The sequence below is a fragment of the Lepisma saccharinum genome, chromosome 23, assembly GCF_977018435.1.
Source record: "Lepisma saccharinum chromosome 23, izLepSacc3.1, whole genome shotgun sequence".
Lineage (NCBI taxonomy): Eukaryota > Metazoa > Arthropoda > Insecta > Zygentoma > Lepismatidae > Lepisma > Lepisma saccharinum.
This window is the reverse complement of record NC_139251.1, coordinates 64926751-64954284: the sequence shown is the minus strand read 5'-3', so window position 1 is coordinate 64954284 and position 27534 is coordinate 64926751. Positions and strand designations below refer to the sequence as shown.

At 37.4% G+C, this 27534-nt stretch overlaps 1 protein-coding gene across 5 annotated transcripts in view; it reads left to right on the top strand.

The window, feature by feature from the left end:
* The window catches only part of LOC145977681 (uncharacterized), a 34148-nt gene that overhangs the window by 353 nt on the left and 6261 nt on the right, over positions 1 to 27534 (top strand). For 2 of the 5 annotated variants that reach the window (XM_083109896.1, XM_083109892.1), the window contains exons 2-6: positions 6779 to 6863; positions 16737 to 16863; positions 22552 to 22653; positions 25541 to 25597; positions 27171 to 27252. In XM_083109896.1, coding sequence (XP_082966022.1) covers positions 6816 to 6863; positions 16737 to 16863; positions 22552 to 22653; positions 25541 to 25597; positions 27171 to 27252 — 416 coding nt within the window. In that variant the 5' untranslated portion in view covers positions 6779 to 6815. Of the gene's footprint in view, positions 1 to 1576; positions 1665 to 1686; positions 1725 to 1803; positions 1825 to 6778; positions 6864 to 16736; positions 16864 to 22551; positions 22654 to 25540; positions 25598 to 27170; positions 27253 to 27534 lie in introns of those variants that run through there. The other 3 variants (XM_083109893.1, XM_083109894.1, XM_083109895.1) reach the window with 3 other exon arrangements.

Genomic DNA, 27534 nt, shown 5'->3' with positions numbered 1-27534 from the left:
AACTTCACATTTTACGCAAATAAAAATACTTTTCGTAAAGTACTCTTATCAAGTTCAGAACTTTAAGCGGGAGTCGGCCCTAGGCACCGAACGATCTAAATGAAAATAAGTTGTAAGATTGATTGATTGATTTTTTGTTCTAAGTACGCACAGAAAGGCTAATCGGGAGTGCACCTACAGTTTTTAAAAAGGGATCCGAACCACTGTGCCGTGTTCCTCCACCGGGTATCCAACCCGGGACCCCTTGATGTGAATTGAACGTGTTGAAAAAAAAATCAAATTGATTGTTCGCATACAAATGCTTTAGCACCAACTTCTACCCCCCTTTTTTGCATAATTTACGAGGATAATAATGTCTCTGATACTACTACTACTACTAATAATAATAATAATAATAATGTTGGTCCCGGGTTCGAATCCCGGCTTGGGCATGGATATTTGTGAGTGTCCATTCATCAATTTCATCATATAATCACTCATCCCCATCTTCGCAAATTAGCCAAAAGTGGCTCAAGATGACAAGTAAAATCAAGCAAATCAATAATAATAACAATAATAATAATATTAAAATAATAATAATTATTATTATTATTGGTACGTTTATCCTGATACTTGCCCCCCGCCCCCCAGACAAAAATTCGTGGTTGGGCCTTTGTGTATGTCTCCTACCCTTCTATACAGGGAGATGATATCCTCTCGGAAGCTGCTGTCATTTTCCATTTAGTATGAACAGGATCGGATTTAAAATGTTGCCCTTATACACAATTCTTTCTGTAAATAATCCGTGCCTCGTTGTTAGTTAGAGAAGTCATTCCCCTCTTGCAGGGGCGGTTTAAGAGCAGGGCGACTGATTCGGGGGCACCAAACCGTGGCATCCCCCTTGATTTGTGATAACACCTCATTTCTGATTACATAAGAGTGTCTATTTTTTTCTTTGTTTGCTTGTGCTTAAGTCCGCTTTATGCACAAAAAGGTTAATCTTGACTGGACCTACAGTTTAAAGTGGGATCCGGACCACTATGTGCCTCCACCGACTATCAAAACCGGGACTCCTTGGTTTTTATTAGCTTTGTATTCAATATTTGAAGCCTTGTGTCTGCTGATGTAGTCCATTGTAGCTCTAATTGTTTGGCAGCCTATCGAACGCACCAGATAGCCATCGAATTCCAGTGACAATATATTTCGTAAACGATTGTTTACATACTGTGCTACACACTGTTTTAATGTTTTATTTTATTCCACTAATAAAGAATTACATTTATGAGTGTTGTATGTACATAAGTGTGGAGTATTTTAACTTGAGTCAACTTTTCTCTCGTTTAATTTTATAGCCATTGCTAATCACAAGATTTCACAAATAGGTAATATTGTTAGTTTTGTATTAAATACACGAAACATACAAAAATTCATCATTAAAAAATACCGGTACTTAATATTTTTCGTTATCTTGAATTGCATATTTATTTATTTATAATAAAATTTAATTTTCATTGCACGACGAATCATACACTGCATAATTTTATATATAGCATTAATGATCCATTAACATGCTTTCCTAAGTGTCACAAAATAACATTAAAAGTCCGACGATTAAAGAAAAGAAATTGATATTACAAGAAAATGTATTATATCTTTCAAATAAATATCTCAATGTATAATCGTAGGTAAGTAAAGTATTTCTGAATTTTTCGCGGTACACAGAACAACATTTACTTTCAAAAAAGGTAGTATTTGCAACTGGAACGAAGGGAATTGCCCCGTTTTATTGGAAACTTTATCTCTAATGGTGACGTTACGACTCAAATATTGGGATAAGCCTTGAGGGTTCGTAACTAAAAAGCTATTAATAGGAGGTATCAGAGATAAAAGCCGATGTATAGTGTGTAAAGGGTGCAAAATCATTGGGGGGGGCGAGGAAGACCTTAATTTACACACACACACACATACAAATATATATTTTGCTACATGATGTGCATATTTATCATTACATATGAAAATAAATATTTAAATATGTATATTGTTAAATATAAGGGAATTTATTTGTTACGGCGTGCGTTGCTCATGTGCTGGGTTTCTCGCCTTATGTATCCGAGGTGAGTGTTTGTGTGTTATAAATAGGGAGCGGAAGTTAATGAAATGTCATCTTTTTTCTGAGATCTCTGACACGATGCCCATTAAATATACACAATATTACACTTAACCCAAAAAAGGTAATTTTAAAGTGCATTTTTTGCCAATTTTCAGGATTTAGATCATTTTACCCGATTTTCTGCATTTTCCTGTCATTTTTCGCAATATTCGGTGTATTGTTTCGTCATATTTTGTCACTTCTTTCATTTTGGTCATATTCTTGAGTCTTTTTACCAAGCAGAACATAGGCCTATATAGTATATACAGGGTGATTGGTAATTCGACCTATTCCTGGAAAGGGGTAATACTAGAGCACATTTGCAACAAATTTGACCCTATGCACCGGGGATCGGAAATGAATGGGTTTCGAGTTATTGCAGTTTGTAGATTTTCGTGACATATTCCGACTTGCGACCAAAAAAACTACTAATTGTGAAAAAACTACTACACCCTGGGCACTTAATCGACATGTTGCTAACAGCTGACGAATAAGTGACTACTGGGAAAAAAATTCATGCCCAAAATTCCCATACCCTCAGAAAGAAACAGTCATTGGAGCACACGTCATGAAGAAATTTGGAAATTATCGTTTAAATCGAAGAGGATTACTCAAAAAAATGGTAACACGCTTAGCGTAAAAATTACGGTCGAATTACCAATCACCCTGTATATGGATTACAGTTTACGAGCTTTTTCATTAAATTGTTTAAAAATTATTCGGTTGTTTTTATTGGAAATCCTCGTTGCATATTTTAATTGAATGTGCATGTGCTTTCATTTGGTGCCTTTTTTATTATTGAAAGTAAGATTGCATTTTGTTTAATTTCCTTTCATTTCAAATTTTAACCTGAAACTAACAAATTTAATGGTCATTTTTTGAATTTTTTACGTCATTTTCCCCATTTTTAGGGCATTCTGTAGGTCATATACCTATATTTTTTAGGTCATCAACTTCCTCTCCCTAGTTATAAACAATGACGGAGTAGCCTAAAAGAAATAGACACTTTCAAAGTTTTACAGAGAGAAGAGTTATAATAAAAGAGCTGAAATACTTACATGAATGAAGTTTACATTGGGAAGTTACAAGTGTTCTATGTGTGACCCTTTTGTAACTCGACAGATATCAATGCGATAGTCCAGTTCTCCTCTCCAAGGACTTTTCCCCTTGCACAGACAGACAACCAGCGTCCTAAAATGTCTTGCTCCAACAGTAGATTGACTGCCTTGTGGGTCGTTGTTTAACATACAGTATTCTAAAACGACGCTGCACTATAGTAACATTATATCCCGTTCCAAAACATAATTCGCCAATTTAAATTACCTCCCGACACGTCAATATTTTCGGCGGAATGGTACGCAATATATAGAGCTTTACTTTATGCCCTAGCGTCGATTCACTCATTCTCACCGACGCCTTGAGCCTTCTCCAAACGTTATCACGAGCAGATACTGCAGCCTACAAACTCACGATTTTCCCTTATCTTATTCGAAGTGCAGCGTGACGACTCCGAAAACTGGGCCAGGAAGTGACCTTCACATACATCAAGGCACGCGCCAATCAAAACAAATCCCTAGACTTAGTAGACATGTATGCAAAGCAAGCTCGAACTCTCGAATACGTAGCCGTATTACGATTGCCTTACACTAGGGCTACCATATTTTGAAATGCTAAAAAGAGGACATTTTCTTCGAAAGCCACACGCACCATCAATTTATTCACAAACACGAAAACATTACATAAATCACACAATTTATCACCATTAAATAAAATTACTTTATTTTATCTTCATGTTCACTGCCAGGTTTCCTGAAAAACTGAGTCAGTTTTGTGCTTTCCGCACTCCACGTGTGCTTGCAAGTCTAGCCCTCCTTTGTTTGCCACAGACACATATGTACCGGGTTTACAAACCATACACTCGCCTTCAAAATCGTCTCTACCACGTCTAAAACATGAATACTTTTCTTGTAACTCATTAGTAAACTTGCACTTTCTTTTAGGCATATTAGTAGCTTACACAGTGTTCGCAAAATCTAACTTCCACTTCGAAACACGAACAAACGAATGACGCGGAAATCACATCGACCTGAACTTGAAACTGTAACAACAAACGACTAACGCTTAGCGCATCGTCCAGTACTGCCAACATCAGACGTTTAATGATTCGAAAAGTTGTAACTTCGTGATCTCTGACCTATGATGATTGGATAAAAGTAAAAACCCGGACATTTTAACAGAAAGTAAAAACCCGCCCGGACGCAAATTTCAAGGTCTGAAAAGAAGACATGTCCGGGAAAACCAGGACGTATGGTAGCCCTACCTTACACAGACTTGCTCCCTCGGGTAAAAATAACAATACAACAATGGAACGAATGATGTGCACATGAAGTCCAAAACACAAACATTTACTAGTGCTACGCGCAAATCGGAACAAAACAACCTTGGTTAGTCAATGAGACTACCTCGGGCAGTGATAGTGTTCACCTTGATTCACGTTAGAATCATCACTTGGCACGGATTCAAGCGGAACCTACAACTTCCAGTCAATACGGAGAACCCACCCAACAAGAACACATCTGTTTTTTCAAGGCCCCTTACAACAAGACCCATCGGGAAACGTTCCATATAACCCTACTTCGACTGGGTATTCCATTTCCGATGCCAATTCCAACCCTGCTAAGCAAGCCTCGAATACCTGTTATGTGGATTCGCACGGAAACACAACATACACAGATCAGGAATTCCAAAGTGTTACTCCTCGCACAGTGCAAATCACGTGTGAAAGTGAATCGCGCAAGTGTCATAAGGAACAATGAGGTTGAAGACAATAAGACCGCGAAAGTAGAGGTAACACTTCCGTATAGTGGAAACGGATTTCTTCATTTTTACAGAAGAAACAACTTGGAAATCACTTTCTGTATCATCCTTGAAGTTCCTGAATGTGTTTTCTTTCGCCGAGTAATACTTTTTAGCGTGAAATATTTTTTTCTATAAAAATATCTCTCCTACACGCAATTCCTGTTGCTTCCATTTGCTTCTATACGTCAAGGTTGGTCCGTGAGTTTCATGACGTAACCCCCTGTCAATGTTTCCAAACACGCCTTTTTGTTGCAAGATTTTTTTATTTTTCGAAAATTCAAACTATGCTTGCCTAACCTAACCTAACCTTATCGGAAATGGTTTGTGGGGCTAACGCCAATGGTTTGTGGGGCTAACGTCAATGGTTTGTGGGGCTAACGTCAATGGCTCGTGAGGCTACCGCCAATGGTTTGTGAGGCTAACGAGGTATTAGCATAATTTCAAATCCGGCTACGAAATTAGGTATATTTCGGTGAAGAAGGTTGGAAACACTTCATACACACTCAAAATCGACAAAACACTGCCACAATGTGCGATGAACCAGTACGCTATCGCCACATTGTGTGTTACAGAACCGGAAAAAGGAAAAACAGTGAGTACTCGTAAATTTAAAAAATAGACATTATTTTCGCTAGAAATTCATTATTACACCTAAAGAAATGTTCCGCAATGTAGAATTGTACGTTAGCATTGTAAAAAAGTGCGAAAGAAATGATTTCTAGGTGTTTCCACTGTACGGAAGTAGTACCGAAGTATAATAAAATCAAGCAGTGGCGATGGCTAGAAACTGCAAAGATGGGCGGTGTGAGCCACTAAAAGGCAATAACAACATATTGCGTATAAACATTAATCATATGTATAAAATTTCTGCATATTTTAGAGCGAAATTGTATTTTACGTGTGTATGTTGGCATATTGTCTTCTTAATAAAACAACTTCCTATTTCCTACAGTCACTGTTTATCTCGCTGGAACACTCATCAAATACTCTCTTTGAGAGAGAAACGACATCGATGCAATGACAGCCTGTAGATGATCTTGAACTTGACGTAACAGAGACTGTTGCCTTAAAATATTGTCTAATTGTATCTTGTGAAGTAGAGAGAGTTTTTTCTGAGTCTAAAAATATTATTTACGAAAACAGAAAGATTTAAAGGCTGAAACTTTGAGATATCATGTTGTAATCAGGTGCAATCACGATCTGTAATGGATGTAATTTTTCTTTAATTTGTAAAATAACAGTGTAAAGTGTACAAGAGTCTTTGGGAGAATTGAGAACTACAATCTTTACATTTACTACATCATGTAGTAAATGCAGGGTGGTATTTCTAGGGAGGATGGGGGATTTCCCCCCTCTGTTTGATAAATTTTATCCATGGGGGAATGTCGTATTGCATAAAGTCATTATCTCATGCTGTCTCTAGACAGTCAGTAGAATCCCCCCCGGAAATTTCTTAAATACCACACTATGTTAAATGATATGAGCTGAAGAAAGAACAACTATCTGGCTACTTGTAAGGTTCTTGCGGTAACTGAAAATAATTATGTAAAATAAGGTAAGTTGTTTTCAATACAGTGTATTTTGGTGTATATTTGCATGCATATTTAATGTATTTTAAGTGTAGAACTATCCTGGTCCCAATTATAATATTATATCAATATGCGATAAGTAAAATTATATTACACGTGGATCACGTGTTCTCGTTTCAAAAACAAATCTGTAGAAATGCACCTTTGTCTCAAATAGAATTTCCTTTCATTAGAAAAACAAAGAAACTATTTATCTTCCCAGATAATCATTGCTGATAAGAGAGCTTGCCTAAGAAGACATGGTAACATCCGTCCAGAGACTTCTACTGACTGCATTAATTTGCCAGGTAAATCATTATCATATTTCATTATTATTATTATGGAACTAGACACAGTTCTCTTATTTGAGTAAATAGTAAGATTTGGCAAATTGATAGGATCTCTTATAGCAAAGGATGATGTGTTATGAAATTATTGTAGACAGACGTCCTGGAGTATCTGGGCACTGATGTGCCTAAGAGGGAGTAACAGTAAACAATTACTACTATTAAAGTTATAATAAAAGGTGTCGTTGAAAACCATAACATGAAATGTAAATATGTTTCTCTCACTATATTATTCTGCGTCTTACGCTCTTTTTTGGGGGTGGTGATCTCAAAAGTAAAAGCCCGTAGTGAACTCTTTACTTGGGATAACTATAGAGACAGGATCTGATCGGCACATATTGTCTGGAAATCAAACAGATGTTCCCTGTGTAAATTAGAAAGCCACACTTTCCTGCGAACTCTAAGCAAAGTCTGAGTATGTCAAATAAAGAGGGGACCCCCGAAGTAAGCCCGCTTCCACCCGCATACATTCGAGAGTATGAGCTTAGTGTCCTGGTACCTTAAAATTATCAAAGAAGTCACTCCTTTTCGTTATATTGAAGTTTCAGTAAGATTTGTTGCCTTGCCATGCCTTCTTATTTGCTAATTTAGCCTTTTCTCATGTCTTCGTCTTTTCTTTATTGTTTTGGCACAGTAATACATTTTGCACAACTGTCGTGCAAAGTGAGCATGTGGAGTAGGGTTTACATGTCGAACTAGGCGAAGTAGCTATTAGACCTGATCTACTTTTATTTTATATTTACAAAAGGTGATGAGTTTTTCTTGCATATTAATTTTTTAATGGAACATAATCTCATTTTTTTTTCTATTGCAGACTCGTAGTTGCGCTGTCGGCCACCAGGAGGCAGTTTAGTCACAGTGAGAAAACTGAAGGCCGGTCGATTTTCCCTTACAGGTGCAACCAGTTTCTTCAAATGTCGCGTACCATGTTCTAATTGACTTGCCAGAAGGTGGTTCAATCCCAAATCTTGTTCCCAAAATGCCGCTGAACAAGCGCGAGATACTTATTGGTATGAAAATCGAGAACAGAACGCTTTCTGCTGTCCACTGGTAGCCATTTTCCTCACTGTGACTAAACTGGCTCCTGGTGGCCGACAGCGCAACTACGAGTCTGCAATAGAAAGAAAAAACACTTTTTGAGATTATATTCCATAATACATAGGCCTACATATGCAAGAAAAGCTCATCACCTTTCATATAAGAAATGAACGAAATCGGGAACATTATTTTGACTTACGCTGGTGATTTAAAAAGGACTTTACAACTTTGAAAGCATATAGAAATGCTCCGACCCCTGCTAATACCAGAGACACGTCGCGCGTCGTAGCTTGTAATAAAAGAGAGAGCTTTGATTGACTCGCTTGGATTTTGAGGATACGAGAGGTTATATTGTCGATGGATGATGGGTCACTCACCTTCTTGGTCCCTAGACGGTAACCCTCACCAGATGTCTCGTCGCAAGTTTTTTTTTTTTTTAAGTTGATCTCTTCTCTTATCATAAAATCATATAGCGTTTCCTGATCTAGCATTTCCATGATATCCAGATCAAGATCAAGACTTATCATAGCGAATTATGTTATTTTGAAGTTTCGACAACTTTGTTGTACCCTTATCTCCACGTCGTGGTTACAATTAGCATTTCTTTCTCTTGTATTCCTTTTCGACCGGCTGTCGTGTAATTTGGGTATGGGAATCTTGAAACATTGTATAGTTATATTTCTTAGGACCAGGCAATACGAACAATAGGCCTATTTTAATTTACTCCGAGAATGACGAATTTTATGTAGTAAAACTTTTAATTAACAGTATTTGAAATGTCTTGATTCTGTAAACTAGACTGTCACTCATCCAGTACTTTCCAGCCATAACAGCCTCCCCGATGGCGTAGAGTCCCAGTCTGCCTGCAGCTTGTGCAGGTATCAGTTCGTAGCGAGCTCCGCTCGTCGCGTGAGAAGGCTTAGCGAGCGAACTGTCCGAGTTAGCTAGGGCCGTATACGGTTTGCTAGTGTTGTGTTAGTTCTTTTTTTTCCCTTGAAGTGCAAGCGAGGTCTTGACTACAATTACCGTGCGCCAGTGAAGATACGATGAAATAGATCACGATGAATACACAAAGAGAAAACACCTTGAAATTTGTTTTCATTGATGTCAAAACGCGACCTACGTCATTGGATTTTCATCGATGGTTTCATGATGTCTACCAAGTGCCTACGAACCAAGTGCTCAGTTTTGAAATAGATTACTTTCGTAAGTGTTTGTACGTGAAATTTGCGACAAAAGTGGTAGGAGAACGGTTACTAAATGATTTTGGTGCTGAGGTAATCTATAGTGACGTAGATTGTGATCATAAAGTTGAAGTAGAATGGGCCCACCAGCGACATGTAATCGTCAGAATCCATGTAGTCCCAATTGAATTAAGTGCAGAAGTGATAAGTCGTGTCATGAGGTCTTATGGGGAAGTGTTAAAAATTGAAGACGAGACATACTCTGCAGACCACATTTACCCTACTCGAACTGGACGTGTATTGATTAAAATGATACTACGTAAACCCATACCCTCATATGTAATCATGAATGGAGACTCCTATTGGGTAACATACCCTGGGCAGGTTCGTACCTGCCTCGCGTGCTCCGAAGAGGGTCATGTAGTGGCTGAGTGTCCTAAGCGTCCTTCCACTGTCAACCAGCCCCGCAGGGGACCGGTTAATATACCCGCTGACAATGTACCGATGGTATATGAACCAACTGTGCTACCCGTACGGACTAAACCTAGAGATTCAGCTCCATCAGTTGCAGAAGTCCCTGCGTCACGAGATAACAATGGAGGGAACACGGATAGCCCCAGACTCACCGACGAGGAGACAGGTACCAGACACGAAGGTAGTGAGAAGAATGCACCAACAGGAAGGGAAGAGATGGAGCAGCCAACATTGACCACTGCAGAGGAGATGCATCACATACCCCCGCCCCCACCCCCAAGTGCTTTGTTCGCGGAGGCAGAATTCCCCTTAGTTACCTCTCCTAGGAAATCAAGGTCAAGATCTGTATCAAGGTTACGGTCAGTGGCGGAAGAGTCCATGGTGCTACGTAGAAAGAAGAAGAAAAATAATGCATGCGTAAGTTCCACAATAGTTCATAACGAATTTAGAGTAGAACCTGGTACCCCAAAACAAGATGTTTCAAAGGGTAGTTTAACAAGTCATTCAGGGAATGTAATTAAAGAGAAACCTTCGACGAGTAACAAACTTACCCCAGATTTATTTAGTGGAAAGCATAGTTAATGCATTATAGGCAGAAATTAGAGATCAGTAATGTTGAAGAATGTAAGTAAGTTTAGTTTTCTTTTGTGGACAGTTATAATCATGCAAACACTTACCTTGGCATCTATAAATTTGAATCAAATGCAAAGTAAGACCAAAATAATTGCTCTCAATGACTTTCTCATTAAATCGTCTATTGATGTGGCCCTCTTACAAGAGGTCGCCATAGACGATTTTTCTGTACTGAGCATGTGTAAAGAATACAACAATTTCACTCCCTTTGCACAAGGGACTGCCATAGCATGTAGGCGACACTTGGATTTACGTAATGTAGTGCCCCATCCCACGGGAAGACAAATAAGTGCCAAATTAGGCTCAGTGTTTCTCTGTAATGTGTATGATCCGTCAGGAAGCCAAAACAGACGGGAAAGAGAAGATTTTTTTTCAACAGTTGTAGGGCCCGAGTTGACATCCCACACACTAGACACTATACTAGTGGGAAATTTTAACTGCGTAATTCGTTCACAAGATCAAAATCCAGGATACAACTTCTCACGTGCGCTCTATGAATTAACTCAGGGGGTACAACTGCGTGACGCTTGGATACACGCCAACGGCGACAGTCAAGATTACACACATATCACCTCCAATAGTGCGTCAAGGATCGATAGGTTTTATGTCGCACCAAGATTTGTGGAATATATAATTAGTGTTCAAATTTTTTTTTAAAAAAAAAAAAAATAAAAAAAAATAGAGGTAACGTCGTCGCCTTGTAATCAAGGGGTCCCGGGTTCGATACCCGGTGGAGGCACATGACACAGTGGTTCGGATCCTACTTTAACCTGAAGGTCCAGTCCCGATTAGCCTTCCTGTGCATAAAGTGAACTTAAAAAAAAACAATCAATCAACCAGGCATAACCCTTCTTGATTTTCCTTTTTATCAGATTACATTATAAACTGGCATATTGGATTTGTTTCTTAATTAAGTCTATGCATTTTGAGAATGGGTCTTCTTGGATCTCGTTCGCCTATGGTATTTATGGTTGGATTATGGGGTCGAGGTTGCTGTGCCCAGAATTTGAACCTCTCGCATTGCATGAATTCAAATAACGTTTCTTGGTCTAATGTTTCTCTTATTTGAATGTTAGGTATGTATGGATCTGCGCCTGAGATTATTTTAGTGACTCGTTCTCTGGACACTTTGTAGTGGCCTTTGGTAGGTTGCCACACAATGCACACATAGGTTAACATTGTTCTCAGTAGAACGTTAAACCAAGGATAATATATAGGAGGATAAGAAACTCCCATAAGCCATGGCGAACGCGGAGGATATGGAAGTTGCTATACAACATTTCCGTTGGAGACGGAAGTTGCTAGCGCCATCTAACCGCTTGGACGAAAACTAACAGCCCTAAAATGATGGACAATTAATGGAGTCTGCCCTGTCAGAGGTTAACTCATAAAACGATCGTATAAATTCAAGCGATGTACACTCGCCTCAATTAGTACTCCGCCAGTTTGTTTCTTTATACATCATATTTGCAGAACATACAAGCAAAGAGAATAGGATTACAAGCGTATCAATATACGCAGTATAAAACACAACTTATTACTAACTTCGTTGACCCTGTACATTATAAAGTATATTTGTATTACATTGTATGTAGTTCTGCCTTAAGTCGTACATATTTAAGCACTTGAAACTTCTAATAAAGCTGTTGTAAAGATTTTAGACTTTCATGGAAGACTGTGACGCATTTCTCAAAGTTGGTTATTGACTAACCTGTGGTAACGCCCCGTGGATCAAGCACTGAGTTTTTGTTATAAGTAGCCTACATTTCGATTTAGTGTGGCTATATTTTACTTCTGAACCAAAATTTAGGTTCATTTTGGAGAATTTTAAAGCTTCTGTGATTTCCCTTGTGCTATTCCTGGCATGTTTAGGAATTCAGTGGTGATTGGTTTTGTGATTAAGCCAAGGATTATTATTACAGGATGGGACACTGAGCATATTCTCCATTGACCTGTGCGAACACTTTTCCAAGGCCTTATTAAACACAGACTATACATACCCAGTATAAGCAGAACCATCTGGCGGGGGAAGACAACGCACTCGAACAGTGAGGAACTATCGATTAATACGCATATCGATGTTTGAGCTCGATACTTGGAAAGCAAATCGACTTTTTCATTGGAATGTAATAAATTTAAAAAAGGAATAATTAAAATTGTTGATTCTAGTCTTGGATTGTCCAAAGAAAATGCTTAGAAAATATTCTAATATCTATAGATTTACTAAATATATATGATATTGGGTCATTTTTTGGTTTTCGTAAAAGATTTTAATTCTTACACTAAAAATCTTACTTAATACTTCAGTATTGTAATTGATTTCTGGATTTTTTTATTTACATTGAAGTTTAATTAATGAAATCCACGTGAAATGCAATAAGATTAACAAAAGGACCGGAATATCTTTCCCTTGCACTAAAATAACAAAGCACCTGTAATGCAGCACGTTTACCACAGAAGAAGAATTGTACTGTGGAGTTACAATAGAAATTCATCGGATGGAAATACAAAGCAAGAACCTAGCCACATATATTAAACTAAGAATTTGTAACGTTGAATATACACGCTTCTTTTTTTCATTTCATTCATCAAAGTTTACTTTGCACATTGTCTTCTGCCCATCTGACATTAATTATAAATAATTTACTATTCCAAAATGTAGGTTTTCTATAAAAAATAAAATCTATTCATGTATGCAGGCAAAACTACTTTGTAGGATATAAGGGAGATTTATTCTTTAACTAAACTTAAATTTCATTGTACATCAAATTAAATTACACACACACACGAATGTAGAGCTTAGAGCGTTCAAACTAAACCTGTCTGCTGTGAGACTTCTTAGAAGATGATATTTAATCAATAGAAAAGTTAGAAAGATAAGCTAGCGTAATCGTACACGATACTTAGTCCATGATGGATGTAAAAGTTTTGTAATGAGATGTCTACGTTAAACAAGAATACCCAATTCCTAGTCTCTTCTATACTATCCTTGATATAAGACATAACACATCTTTCACAGCACAGGGCTTAATCACAAAACCAATTACCACTGATTTCCTAAACATACCAAGAATAGCATATGGGAAATCGCATAAGCTTTAAAATTCTCCACAATAACCCAAATTTTGGTTCACAAAGTAAAATATGGCTACACTAAATCAAAATGTACTTATCAACTCAACTCAACTAAGATTTATTGGACTTACAGCTTACAGGTGGCTGTTTATGCCCAGCATACATTATAAGTACATAAGTTACATTTTTATAAATTTTACACACAAAGTTCATAAACGCTCTTAAATACAATTTTATATAACTACATTAACTCATTCAGTAACAAAAATATATTATAATTTTATATCAGCTTTTCTCAAAAAAGCAAGTATACCATATCCAATTCTAAGATCTGGAGCATAGAACATTGAAGTCATATTAATGGGAAAAGCAACATTAATTTTTGACAAAGTTTTATATAAGGACTTTCTTTTCTCTGAGTGAATTGGACATTCCAAAATAATATGATGAGCATCACCCCTTAAATCACCACAGTCAAAATTCGGAGATTTCAAAATGTGTATTTTAAATAAATGATGATATTTTCTCGCGTGACCACTTCTTAGTCTATTTATTAAAACAATTGCATTTCTTGAACCTTTACAATTATAAAACCAAGGTTTTTTCCTAGTGTAATCAACATAAGGACGATAACTTTCACCAACACTTTGTAATGAATTATTACACCATAAGTTCCATTCTTCTTAACCCTCGGCAAAAGATCTGTGTAATGCAATGGTACCTGGATTGTTTCATTCAATTGAGCAGCTTGTTTTGCATATCTATCTGCTTGTTCATTTCCGTAAATATTAATGTGTGATTTTACCCACACATAATGAAGTTTCCATTGTTTATTAAGCTATTAGTTGCACGAATACAATTGATGACATATGGTGATATTTTAAATAAGTTTTTATAACTAGATTGTATTGCTTGTAAAACACTTTGGGAATCAACTAGTATTAGAAATTTCTGTTCAGGAACTGTACCAATATAAATCAAAGCTTGATATACCGCATATATTTCTGCTGTAAATATGGATGCCTCCACTGGTAACCTAAACATTTTTGATATATTTCTTTCAGTATCATAAAGAGCTGCTCCTACTCCACTTTCAGTTTTAGACCCATCTGTATATATGTGATAAAAGTCTTCCCAAGATTCTCTAAACTCAGCTGTATGATTATATTTCGGGAAATATATTTTTTTAATTGGTTGTGTGGGAAAAAATGTACTTATAACAAAAAATCTGTCCTTGCTCTCCGGTACGTTACCACAGGTTAGTCAATAACCAACTTTGAGAGTAGTCAAATGCGTCACAATCTTCCATGAAAGTCTAGAATCTTTACAACAGCTTTATTAAAAAGTTGCAAGTGCTTGAATATACACGACGTAACGCAATATTACACAAAATGAATACAAATATACTTTATAAGGTACATCCCTTGAATGTATACGATCGTTTTAAGAGTTAGCCTCTGATCATGGACTAATAGCAACCTTGGCAAGGCAGGTTCCATTAATTGTCCATCATTTTAGGGCTGTTAGTTTTCGTCCAAGCGGTTAGATGGCGCTAGCAACTTCCGTCTCCAACGGAAATGTCGTATAGCAACTTCCGTATCGTCTTAGTAACCCCGTCTAGTTGGCTGCACTTTTTGACACTTGGTGCAGTGCAGGTGTATCCAGTGTCAGAGTGGTGCAAGGAAATTACGTTCAACCAACTAGACGGAAAGTGGTGTTCAAGTTCAGAACATTTAACAAATGCCTGTCTGCTGCTTTAAACGGTCATTTGTTTAGTTAGCACGTGACCATACACCAAACATACACCGGTCCGAAAGGTAGTGGAGACAGTGAAGACACCAAATACACTACTTGACTCGAAATCAACGAACTAGACGCTTTGGTACAGAGAGACTCAAATCGAATCAAAAAGTGCAGCCAATTAGACGGGGCTAGTGATCTTCCCGTTCGCCATGGCTTATGAGGCTGGGTTATCCTCATATATATAATCCTTGATTAAGCCTTGTGCCGTGAAAGATGTGTTTTATGTCTTATGTCAAGCATAGTGTATAATAGGCTAGGAATTGGGTATTCGTGTTTAACGTAGACATCTCATTACAAAACTTTTACATGCGTCGTTGACTGAGCATCGTGTAAGATATTCTTTTACTTTCTATATTAAATACCTTCCTCTAAGAAGTCTCAAAGCACACAGGTTGAGTTTGATCACTCTAAGCAAAGGTAGAAACTCTACATTTTTTATGTGTGTGTGTAATTCAATTTCATGTAGAATGAAATTTAAGATTAGTTGGAAAATAAATTTCTCTTGTATCCTACAAATGAGTTTTTGCTGCATGCGTGAATAGTTATTATTTTTAAGGAAAACCTAGATATATTTGCATTTTCGAACAGTAAATGATTTTTATTATCAGGTTGACAGAAGGCAATGAGCAAGGTAAACTTACGACGAATCAAAAAAAACAACACGTGTATAGTCATTGGTCAACGTTAAAAATTCTTAGTTTAATATTATATGGGTATGTTCTTCCTCTGTATTTGCATACGATTAATTTTCATTGTAACTTCACAGTACAATATTTCATCTGTGGTAAATGTCCTGCGTTACAGGTAGTTTGTTATTTTAGTGCAAGGGGAATATATTCCGGTCCTATTATTGTTAATCTCGTTGCATATCACGTGGATCGCAATAATTAAACTTCAACGTAAATAAAAAATCCAGAAATCAATTACAATATTGAAGTATTAAGTAAGATTTCCAGTGTTAGAATTTAAATGTTTTTTGTCTTAACTTTTACGAAAACAAAAAAATGACCCAATATCATATATATTTAGTAAATATATAATAAATTAGAATATTTTGCAGGTATCTCCTTTGCACAATCCAAGATAAGACGCAACAATTTCAATTATTCCTTTTTCTTATTTTTTCATTCCAATGAAAAATTCGATTTGCTTTCCAAGTATCAAGCTCAAACATCGATATGTGTATTAATCGATAGTTCCTCACTGTTCGAGTACGTTGTTTTCCACCGCCAGATGGTTCTGCTTGTACTGGGTTTGTATAGTCTGTGTTTTATAAGGCCTTAGAGAAGTGTTCGCACAAGTCAATAGAGACTATACGCAGTCTCCCATCCTGTAATAGGTAATCCTTGGTTAAACATCGTTAGTCTATTTTTGGTTGTGAGTGCCGTGCTTTTCCATATTGAATATAATTTCCCTAGATGTGTGTTCCCTTTGTGCGCTAGGTTCTTGAGATGTTCTTTGACTGTGAGGCCCTCATCGAGTAGTATACCCAGATAGGTTGCCTTTGAATTCTGAGGGATGTCATTTCCTTGTTGTTGGGAGGAAATTCCCATAGAAATAACTGCTTAGGGGTTTCCGTTTCCCAGTCTGAGCATGGAAATAACTTTAAATTTTGGATCCATCCTAGGGTATTTTTCTATCAAGAAGTGCGGCATTTGCAGCCAAAATCTCAAAGACTGCAGGTGACAAAAATCCAAAGGAGAAACCATTGCAGAATGATTCCTTCCGTCGTTCCGCCAAGGAGGAAAAGCCAAGTAAGTTTCATTTAGTTATTATGCACGATTAGCCTAAAAGAAATAGACAGTTTATACGCTTTATAAATTGAAAATAGTTTGCTACATGAGAAAGCATTTAGTATTGTTCTATAGAGAAAGTAATCAAGTTTACAACCTTCGCTATCGCATTAATATCTGTCGTGTTACAAAAGGGTCAAACAGGACGTACTCTTCAAACCATGCAAGTATTTAAGCCCTATCATTAAAACTATTCTTTCTGTAAAACTTTGAAAGTGTCTATTTCCTTTAGACTAACCCTGTATAATACTATTATTTAGTTACCGCTGCGGTTGTTCAGTCGGTATGGTGTCTAACTGCCATGCGGAAGACCAGGATTCAATTCCCGTATTGGCCGATTTTAGGGGGAGTTTTTCCATTATCCCCCTCCCCAAATGGAGCGGCTCTGGTATTTGTGGGGAAAATAAACGGCCTGAGTGTAATGACAAATATGTTTTCACGGCATGCTGCAATGTGCAGGCGGTGGCTTCACTTTCTATTATTATTATTTCATTATTGAGATATTTGAAAAGCATATAATAAATGGTGGATACGATTAGGACTAATAGTTACACTGTAATAGTATTTATTTTACAAAAATAATGATAATAACTTTCTATGTGTACGTTGTATTTATTTTCCTCTGTGTGATTTGAACTAAGGTAAACCGGGTTATTAAGGACCGTTCGGCATTAAGGACCGTGTTCTAGAATTTCGTAAAAAGCGCGAAGAAATGCGAAGCGGCAGGCGCACCAGCCATGTGCACGGCCTGTGACCCTCTTTTGTTTGTATAAATAGAACTCTGCACACAAATGGCGTGTAAGCTGCGTAGTTAGACCGGAAACGGAACCAGCCAAAAGGCAGACGTGCGAAAACGCCATAAAGAACTGCTGAGCGGCTGTATGAAGTTAAAAGCGCATCCTGGAACGTCTACGGCACTAACAGCTGCAGCAGAAGAATCACAATTAGAGGAGTGCTTCATTCTATTTGCTCAGTGGGGTTTTGGAATGAACAAACAAGACTTGTGTGACGTAGTTCAAGATTATTGGGTTTCGAAAAAGAAGGACGGGATATTCAAAAGCGGACCGGTCCTTGATACCCCATTGGCTGGTCCTTATTACCCACCAAAGGGGCAATTGGGACCATACAACCTATCTTTCAATTCATTGTTGTTTTTGCCTTTGCATTATATTCCTACTCGTTTGTGTTGTCATTAATGTAAACTAGAAAATATACGAGGCGCATGTCAAAAAAAGGGCCGATAATTTTTTACACGGGGTTGGCAACAGTGATGAAGTTGAGCATGCGCAGGAGCATGCCCTAGTATTCTGTGCTTGCAACAGAGATAGCATCGTCAGAGTGGGGTTGCGTACGTGCGAGTAGCAGTAAGGTGAAATGGCTGCCGTAATACAAAATCCCGCCAAATGTGAAGTGAGATCTGTCATACGATTTCTCAACGCCAAAGAACAGAATGCAGCTGACATCCATTGGGAATTGTGTGCCATTTATGGACCGACAATGATGAGTAAAAGGAAGGTCAGGCAATGGTGCAGAGAGTTTCGGGAAATGTCCATGACGAAGAGCGTAGCGGAAGGCCTAGTGTTCAGATGGATGATCTGGTGGAACGCGTTAACGAGAAAGCGCGTTCCAACGGCCGGTTCACAATATCTGAACTCTCCAAAGAGTTTCCAGAAGTATCTGCGAAAACAGTGCATCGAATTGTGACTGACAACCTGGGGTATCACAAACTGTGTGTGAGGTGGGTACTGATAGATGCTCACAAAGAGCAAAGAAGGACAGCTGCACGTGATTTTTTGACCCACTGGGGGGAGGATGGGGACGACCTCTTCTCGCACATAGTGATGGGAGATGAAACGTGAATATCGTACGCCACTGGGGAGTCGAAGCAGCAGTCAATGCAATGGCAACACTCTGGTTCTCCTAAAGCGAAGAAATTCAAACAAACTCCATCAGTTAACAAAATCATGGCAACCGTGTTTTGGGACCAAAAGGGAGTGATTTTTGTGAAATTCTTGGAACCAGGGCAAACAATTATAGCAGAGGTGTATTGTGAAACACTGAATAATCTGCGACGTGTCATCCAAAATCGGCGGAGAGGAATGCTACGCTCTGGAATATTTCTGATCCATGACAACGCACGCCCACACACAGCTGCTCGTAGTGTTGAGACAATTCAAAGATTTCGATGGGAACTATTCAATCATCCCCCTTACAGCCCCGATCTTGCCCCAAGCGATTTCTTTCTTTTTCTTCACCTGGAAAAGTGGCTTGCATCGAAGCGTTTCAACGACAGCAGGCGGCAGTTTTTTACGCAGAGTGTATACGGAAGCTTGTGCCACGCTATCAGAAATGTCTGGAGGTTGATGGTGACTACGTCGAAAAATAGCCAAGGTATGTACTTGTTTATCAATCACAATAAATTTCTTCTCGTCTCATTTTCTTGTTTTTCAAAAAAATATCGGTCCTTTTTTTTACATTCAACAGCTCCTGATGAAATTCTTCAATGAAATAGCAATTTGGTGGTCCTTAATATACCTTACATTATAGATTAGAAAGGATATTGCCTAACCATAAACAATATGAAACTTTGGATAATCTTAATATTACAGAGATAGAAATTGAAGACATAGAAAAAGCCATTAAAAATGTAAAACCTAAGAAATCAGCCGGGCCGGACAAGATACCGCCCTATGTCGTTAAAGGTTGCAGTGATGTGTTGAAATACCCATTATATCTAATTTTCAATTTAATTCTTGCAAAGCACAAATTCCCTGAAAAATGGAAAGCCACGGCAATTTGCCCACTTCCCAAAACCAATAACACTAATGACGTACAAGACTACCGACCAATAAGTATATTATCAGCCCCAGCAAAAATATTCGAAAAAATCATGCACTGTTACATATTTACTCACGTAAAACCTGTAATATCATCGCTTCAACATGCCTTTGTACCAAGTAGATCAGTGTTGACCAATCTCTCCCATATTACCAATTTTATAAGTTCAACCTTGGACGAAGGAGGTCAAGTTGACGCAATATATACAGACTTCTGCAAAGCATTCGACTTGGTTAACCACGATATCTTATTAAGTAAATTAGCATGCTTCAATATTTCTGAACCACTGCGCCAATTGTTCGCTTCCTATTTGCAGAACCGTAAGCAGTACGTGACGTATAAAGACCACACATCTTCAGAGATAAGAGTCACCTCAGGAGTACCTTGGGCCACTTCTTTTCACATTACTTATTAATGATTTTGCCTGATTCATTTGAAAATTCACACAAATTGCTTTTCGCAGATGACCTGAAATTCTACAGGAAAATAAGCAAACAAGATGATAGTGTTCAACTTCAAAATGATATTACAAATTTAGAAACGTGGACAATAAAAAATGATTTAACACTAAATATCAATAAATGCCATTTTGTATAATATACTCGAAAGAAAAACCCAGTTGAATTTCAGTATCAAATATACAACCATACTCTAGCAAGAAATTCTTTAGTCAAGGATTTAGGGGTTATTTTTGATTCAAAGCTTACTTTTAATAAACACGTAGAACAAATAATTAGTGAAGCGTTAGAGAGCCTTGGGTTCATTCTTAGAATGGGGAGGGATTTCAAGAGTATAGACACACTAAAAGTTTTGTATTATTCGTATGTAAGACCAAAACTCGAATATGCATCTGTTATATGGAATACAGACAGAGCAAAATACAGTGTAGCAATTGAAAGAGTCGAATCGAGATTTCTTAGATTTTTAAAATACAAATTTCAGAAAGTTTACCCCACATTTGAACACTACGACAACCTAATATATGAAAGTCGGTTTACAAAGCTGTGTCATAGAAGAACGTTACATGAAATAGTATTCTTGTGGAAGTTGTTAAATAACGAAGTAGATGCTGAACATCTACTCTGCCAGATAAATTTTCGAATCCCGTCGTCGAAAATTAGACTCAAGAACGAAGTTTTTCTTATAAAGAAGGCTAGATCGGAAATTAAAAAGAAATCTCCATTGTGGAGAATGTGCACCAGTTACAATAAATTGCTAATCAAGAATAACACCATTGACATCTTTTCTATGAACCTAAGGGACTTCAGTAAAGCCACTATTAACACAATAACCTAAGATTAAACACATAATTTCCTAATGAAATGATATGTGATCAAGTGTGTGTATATATATAGGAAATAATTTTAAATATATATACATATTGCAGAAATATATGTAATTGTATTCACTATGTATCCTTCACATGGGCTCTGTAATTATGTATGTACCTGTTGAGTTCGATAAATAAATAAATAAATAAATAATTATCTATTCCGTAAATGATATTTAAAAAGTCATGTTAATTGTTATATCTTTTAAATGAACGTGTAAGATATTATGTACATGTGTATTTGATAGTACAACAAACTTTTCCTACGTATCTGTTTTAGCATTTTAAGACCCTCATTGAATATAGTAACAACTATATTATTATTATCGTCGTCACCATGAGGATCGTCCCTAGGTAGGCAGGAGGCTGCTACAAACATTCTACACAGTCAGTCGAATCCTGTACATTTTGTTTTCTTAGTAGCAAACACATAATAATACTACAATCATTTTTTTTTAAAAAATATATATATTCATTTTCTAAATTACCAAAATTAGGCCTATTCCTATTTTAGTTTGACATGAATACGAATTCGATACGGTTTAACCTAGTGTTTTGTATGATAATAGTTATATATATATATATATATATATACATGAAAATGAAAAAGTATATATATATATATATATTTCATTAGCTCTGAAATTACTTCTTCTGCAGAGATGCTGGCCTCCAAGATATCTGACAGGACACAGTCTGTTGTTAACATGAAGTGCAACAAGAAAGAGGTGGCAACCAGCAACTTCCAAAAGCTATTTCATTAGCTTCTATCCGACTTGTTAAAAGGCAAACTACCACGCAACTGTCAAATACTGTTTTGATCTTTGACTTGATGTAACTTTTCCAATAAACATCGCTTGTTGTTTTTAATCCACTTTATGCTCAGAAGGTTAATCGGGAATGAACAGACCGATTGAAATGGGAAACGCACCGCACCGCCTCCCCCCGGGAATCGAACCAGTGACCCCCTTGATTACAAGGTTGCAGCTTTACATCTAAGTCACCCTAAGTAAAAACGGGTTTCCTTTCATTTTGTGTTCTGTTTATGAAGGACATTTACTTGTCCATAATTGCTTTTCATGTTACTTTTTTTTCGTATTGTAGTTAATGCCCTTATGCTTTATGTTGCCATTTTCAGTACATAGAAATCCTTGGTCTAGTTAGGACATATAAAGGGACGTTGAGTTTTCGAACATCCTGTATTACAAGTTATAAATTACCTCATTATTATCAACACATCATTTAAAATTTTAAAAAAACTATTGTGTTAATGTCGAAGATTTTTTACCTCCAAAGAATATTTTACGGGAATTCCAGGAAATTTCCGAGCAATCCAATTGTGCAAGAAAATGTATGTCAAATAACCACAACCGATCTCTTGTAAAGCGTTATGTAATGTTCACCACCAAAATGCACAATTTATTGCTTTCCAATTGAACAGCTACATTAATTTTTCCTTTTCATATTATTTGCTTTCTCAGGTGGCTTAGGCCCTACAAGCCTACTATCTCTACTAAACGGCAACGGAGGACTCGGAGGGTTCGACATTAAGACGATTGTAAAAGTGCTTGGCCTTGTCAGAGGTAAATATGCATTACTTTATATCAGGGTTGTTCAAGGTACGGGAATCCAAAAATTCTGATGGGTTTTATTGGGTTCCGTAACAGGACCGCAACCTTTTCTCTCGCATAATTTAAATTCGGTCCAAGTTGCGTATTGCTTCATTGAAGATAGATTCCTGAACCGTATTGAAATTCATCCGGAAAAAAAAAATTCCTGGACACCGAATTTAAATTAATCCTGAAAACAGGCAGGTTTCTGGACCGAATTTAAATTCATTCTGAAAAAGGTTACTGGACCGTATATAGATTCATCCGAAAAAAAGGTTCCTTGACTGTATTTAAATTGATCCGGAAATAAGCTTCCTGGACCGAATTGAAATACTTTGTAGATAAAAAGGTTATTTACCGTCCAGAACCTATTTAGTGCTTCATGGTTTTCGCTTCTGGACCGGAATTGGATTTATTTAACATTCCAGACCTTTAATTAACAACCTGGTTTTATATATAAACTCATAGATACAAACGTTACACACAATACAGTACAGAATATTATGTGGCCAGTAATTATTGTGTGAAGAGGAGCGTCATTTTTATTAAAAATAAATGTTATAAGCTAATATTATTAAACTATTGTCATTATTATGCCTTTCGAGAAAGACTTCTGTGCAAACGCTACATGATTGATAATGTGGAACAACTATTTATATCCACTTCTAAGATGTGAATCTGCTAATACGCTGAAAGATATAGTTATTCTCATAGTTTGTTATAACTTTCACCCACATCAATACACACGAACACAACACGCATACATGTGTGTGTGTGTGTGTGTGTGGGTGTGTGTGTGTGTGTGTGTGTATGTGTATGGACGAAGAAAAGATTGGATTGATCTTGCACAAGAGAGGGACAGTTGGAAGCTTGTGTTGCTGCATTCATAAACCTTCAAGTTTAAGAATGCTAGAGAGTTAGTTAGTTAGTGTGTGTGTCTTACATATTGTTAATAAATACATATTTATGATTTCAGAATATTTTAGCGTAGTACTGTGCTTAATAAAATCTTAGTAAAAAAAAGAAACAACCTATATTCAGAGTTCCAAGTGTTAATGCAATATAATATACAGGGTGTCCGAAAAATAACTCAGGGGTTTGAACTCAAGTTATTTTATTACATTCTGAATCATAGGTATATGTAACATACTTTATGTCCAATATTCAAAGTGTCATTACGTTCAATGTAATTCAATTTGTGTACCATTTACAGTTCTACAGATATCAAACCAATACTCGTCTTCAGTCCACACTTGGGTAAGCTGGCATATCTACAATAATTTCATCTATGGTTGTGGTTATTCTTTGGTAATTGGTCAAGCGACTGGATATTTTCTTGAAACACAATGTCTTTTACGTACTCCTCCCAAAAGAAACATTGGTTCAAATCGGGACATCGCGGTGGCCAAGGAATGGGACCTGCTCTGCTATCCATTTTCCGGGTACTATTGAATGACTTGAATGAACAGTTTAGCCTGTACAGCTATATGACGCTGCTGCTATCTGGAGGGAGCCCCTTCTAGTTAGTTGCACTTTTTGACACTAGTTGTAGTGCAGGTGTCAGGTTGGTGCAAGGAAATGACGTTCAACCAAGTAGACGAATATCGGTGTTCAAGTTCAGAAGATTCAACAAATGCCTGTCTACCGCTTTAAACGTTGATTTGATTGGTTAGCACCAGTCTCGTAAATAGCACCCCCGCAACCCCTGCGGCGCGGGAGGACGCACGAGCTTCGGGGGCGCAGTAAGAATGAAAAATTAAGTAATACCGATAGTTCACAAGACGTTTCCTTTCGGCGTTAAAGTATATTTTCAACCGAACACATTATATTTTTATGCACCTAAAACTGCAAACAGAAAATTTTGATCACTAGAAAAGTAGGAAGTGAATTTCCAGATTAGAAGAAAACGTTCATTAGCTGAATAGTTCAGGTCATAGATTACGTCGCCGAAGGGTAGACGACAGGTGAGGAAAAGTGCTGGAAACGTTTTCACCCCTCCCCGCTCCTACTTACCGCCCGCGTTTTAGCAAGGTTTGGTGAAATTGTGCAGTTGTTAAGTTTCTTTTGTGGTTGTTGTAGAGGAATCTGCTACAACTTTCTGGGAGAAATATGAACAAGGTCTTTCACTATAGCCACATAAATGGTTTCATTTCGGAATGTACGGTAGAATCAACTGAAATCATAAGAAGAACGCTGCTAAGCATTGAAAGTGATTGTGCTCGAAAACTGGACTTGACGAGACTAGTACAAGAATTTTCTTACATAAAAAAAAGGCAGGGTACTGTTAATGGGCATTTAAAAATATCGTAATTTTTGTAGTTACAATGAATTTTCATTTGTAATTGTAACACAATTTTTTACCGTTTGTCTTTTAAAACCTTTCGTACCAGTTTTTAAATAGATTCAAATTACACAAATGTATTTTCATATTTTTAAATACTTAGTATAAATGCAGAAGTGAATCAAAATCTTAGAAATGAAAGTTTAAAAAAATGCGTAGGGGCGCAGAGCGTGTTAGTTAGCACGTACAACGTGACTATAACCACATCGTACGTCGCTCCAGAACATAGTGCAAACGGCAGATCAACGAATTAGACAAGTCGGTGTCTCGCTTTGTAACCAACCAGACGTGTGACTCAAAAAGTGTAGCGAATTAGATTGTGTGCTGCAACAACAATATTATACACGTGTTTGAAACTCAGGAGATCTTTTTCGGACACTCTATATTGTATCTGCTTTTTCATATGAAACTCGCCAGGCTTTTGAAGTGTGTGCCTCTGGTGAGTGGCACTTGGCCCCACCAGGGCGCTCTCTGTTCTAAAGTAACTCACGAATAGAAGGTTTGTTTTTCTAATTGCAGATCTTGGGGAGAAGGCTTCGAGCGTACAAACAATGACCAGATCTATGCAAACGCCAGGTAGGTTACCACTTCATTCCATCCAGTTCTTCACGCCGTCACCCTTATGATTATACAGTGAGTTCGTTTTGACTCTGGGCCGAGATAGAGCGTGAACAACTTTGAACAACTCTTATAGCACAGGTTAGTACTCGTTATGCAATATAAATATAATTGTCTACGTGCTAAAGATATGTGCATAAATGAGCGAGACTTTACGGGACGAAAATGCCGTCATATGCGCCGTATCACGCGCTATCTCGGTTCAAAGCCAAAACGAACGCACTGCATCACAGAGCAGAGTTGCGGGGTTCTGACTGACTGAGTTGGTGTTTTAAGTCCACTTTATGCACAGTAAGGCTAATTGGGATTGGACCTACAGTTTAAAGTGGGTTCCGAACCACTATGTGCCTCCACCGGGAATCGAACCCGGGACCCCGTGATTACAGTTGGGTGGTTCTGACAGGAGATCTAGTGCCAATGCTGTGTGTATTAAATTAAATATATTTAAAAACAATATATATTATGAGTTAGAAAGTAGCCCCCAGTCTCCCCCTCCAAGTTAAGAACCACAACATTTTCGCACATATTATCATACCAAATACTGATGTCTCGGAAAAGTTCTTAAAGTGCACTATTTTTCCTTTCATTGGGTATATGCAACATAAGAAATTATGTCACTCTGTAAATTTACTTATTGGAATACTACAAAAACAAATACTATAATGAATAAAGGTGAATAATTTTAACAGTGAAACTATCTAAGTCACAGAATAATTATGATAATTTTATAAACATGTAGTTGGGATAATTGAACAGAACAATAAAAAACATTTAAAGAGGAAAATAATACATAGTAACATTTCTTTCCAGTTCTGTTGAATTAAAATTAAATTATTTCTCATGAAAGGGAGGTCAGACTCCACATTACCATATAGGGAGCTCACAGACAAAAGTGACAAGCGTCAACCAGGCCGAGGCGACACAATCACGCTATTGAGAAAATGGCGCAGTGTAAGCGACAAGCGATACATGCAGCTTGTCGTGTCGCTTCGGTTCAAAAAGTTGCATTAATTTCCGCAGGTTTGATTTAAAGGGATACGTGTCGCTTGTCTCCAATCGCTTTGATCTGAAAACTTCTTTAAAAATTAAAAGTTGTACTAGGCCGACTCGAAGCGTAGACATGGTCAGCCGCCTGCTTCCAGGATAGAATTACCACAGATCCCTGTTTTTTCTGCCGGCCCCTGTGGCGGAGTGCTTATAGCACATAGCGCTACGACGCCAGGAGTCCCGGGTTCGAATCTCGGCTTGTGCATGGATGTTTGTGAGTGTCCATTCATCAATTTCCTCATCCCCATCTTCGCAAATTAGCCAAAGGTGGCACAAAAGGCGAAGTAAAATAAAGCAAATAAATGAATCAACTAATCAGATCCCTGCCAAGATTGGACTCTTAATGGTTTTTGTTTCTCATTTCCAATTCCATAACGTTATGTCATTCTAGAAACCAGAAATCAAATTACGAATTCTACAATTTAAGTAATCTAAATCTTTCCATGGTTACTATAAGAAGCAATTAACGTCACTTATTTTTCAGACGGAACAATCGTTTGGCCTCGTGTCTTTAAATCCATGCCGAAAATTGTGAAAACAGCCAGAGAAGCGGGAGAAATTATTTGGTAAGTTCTTTACAAGAAATGCTTTTCCTGTTCGTGAAAATTCAATACGTGATTTATAAAGTATAAAGTTCCTTCCCTGCGAGGTATATTTAACCCAGAGTTTCCAATACGGGGTAAAAGGGGGGGGAGCTCCTCCAGTCCTTGTATTATTATATTCCTTCGTGGTAAAATTTGTATACATCTTCTTAATTATGGTGGCGTGAGAACCAGATGGACGCGTCTACAATTTATAAAATGTACAGGAGAGAGGAAATAATGTATTCTTAGGAAAATGTCTGACTC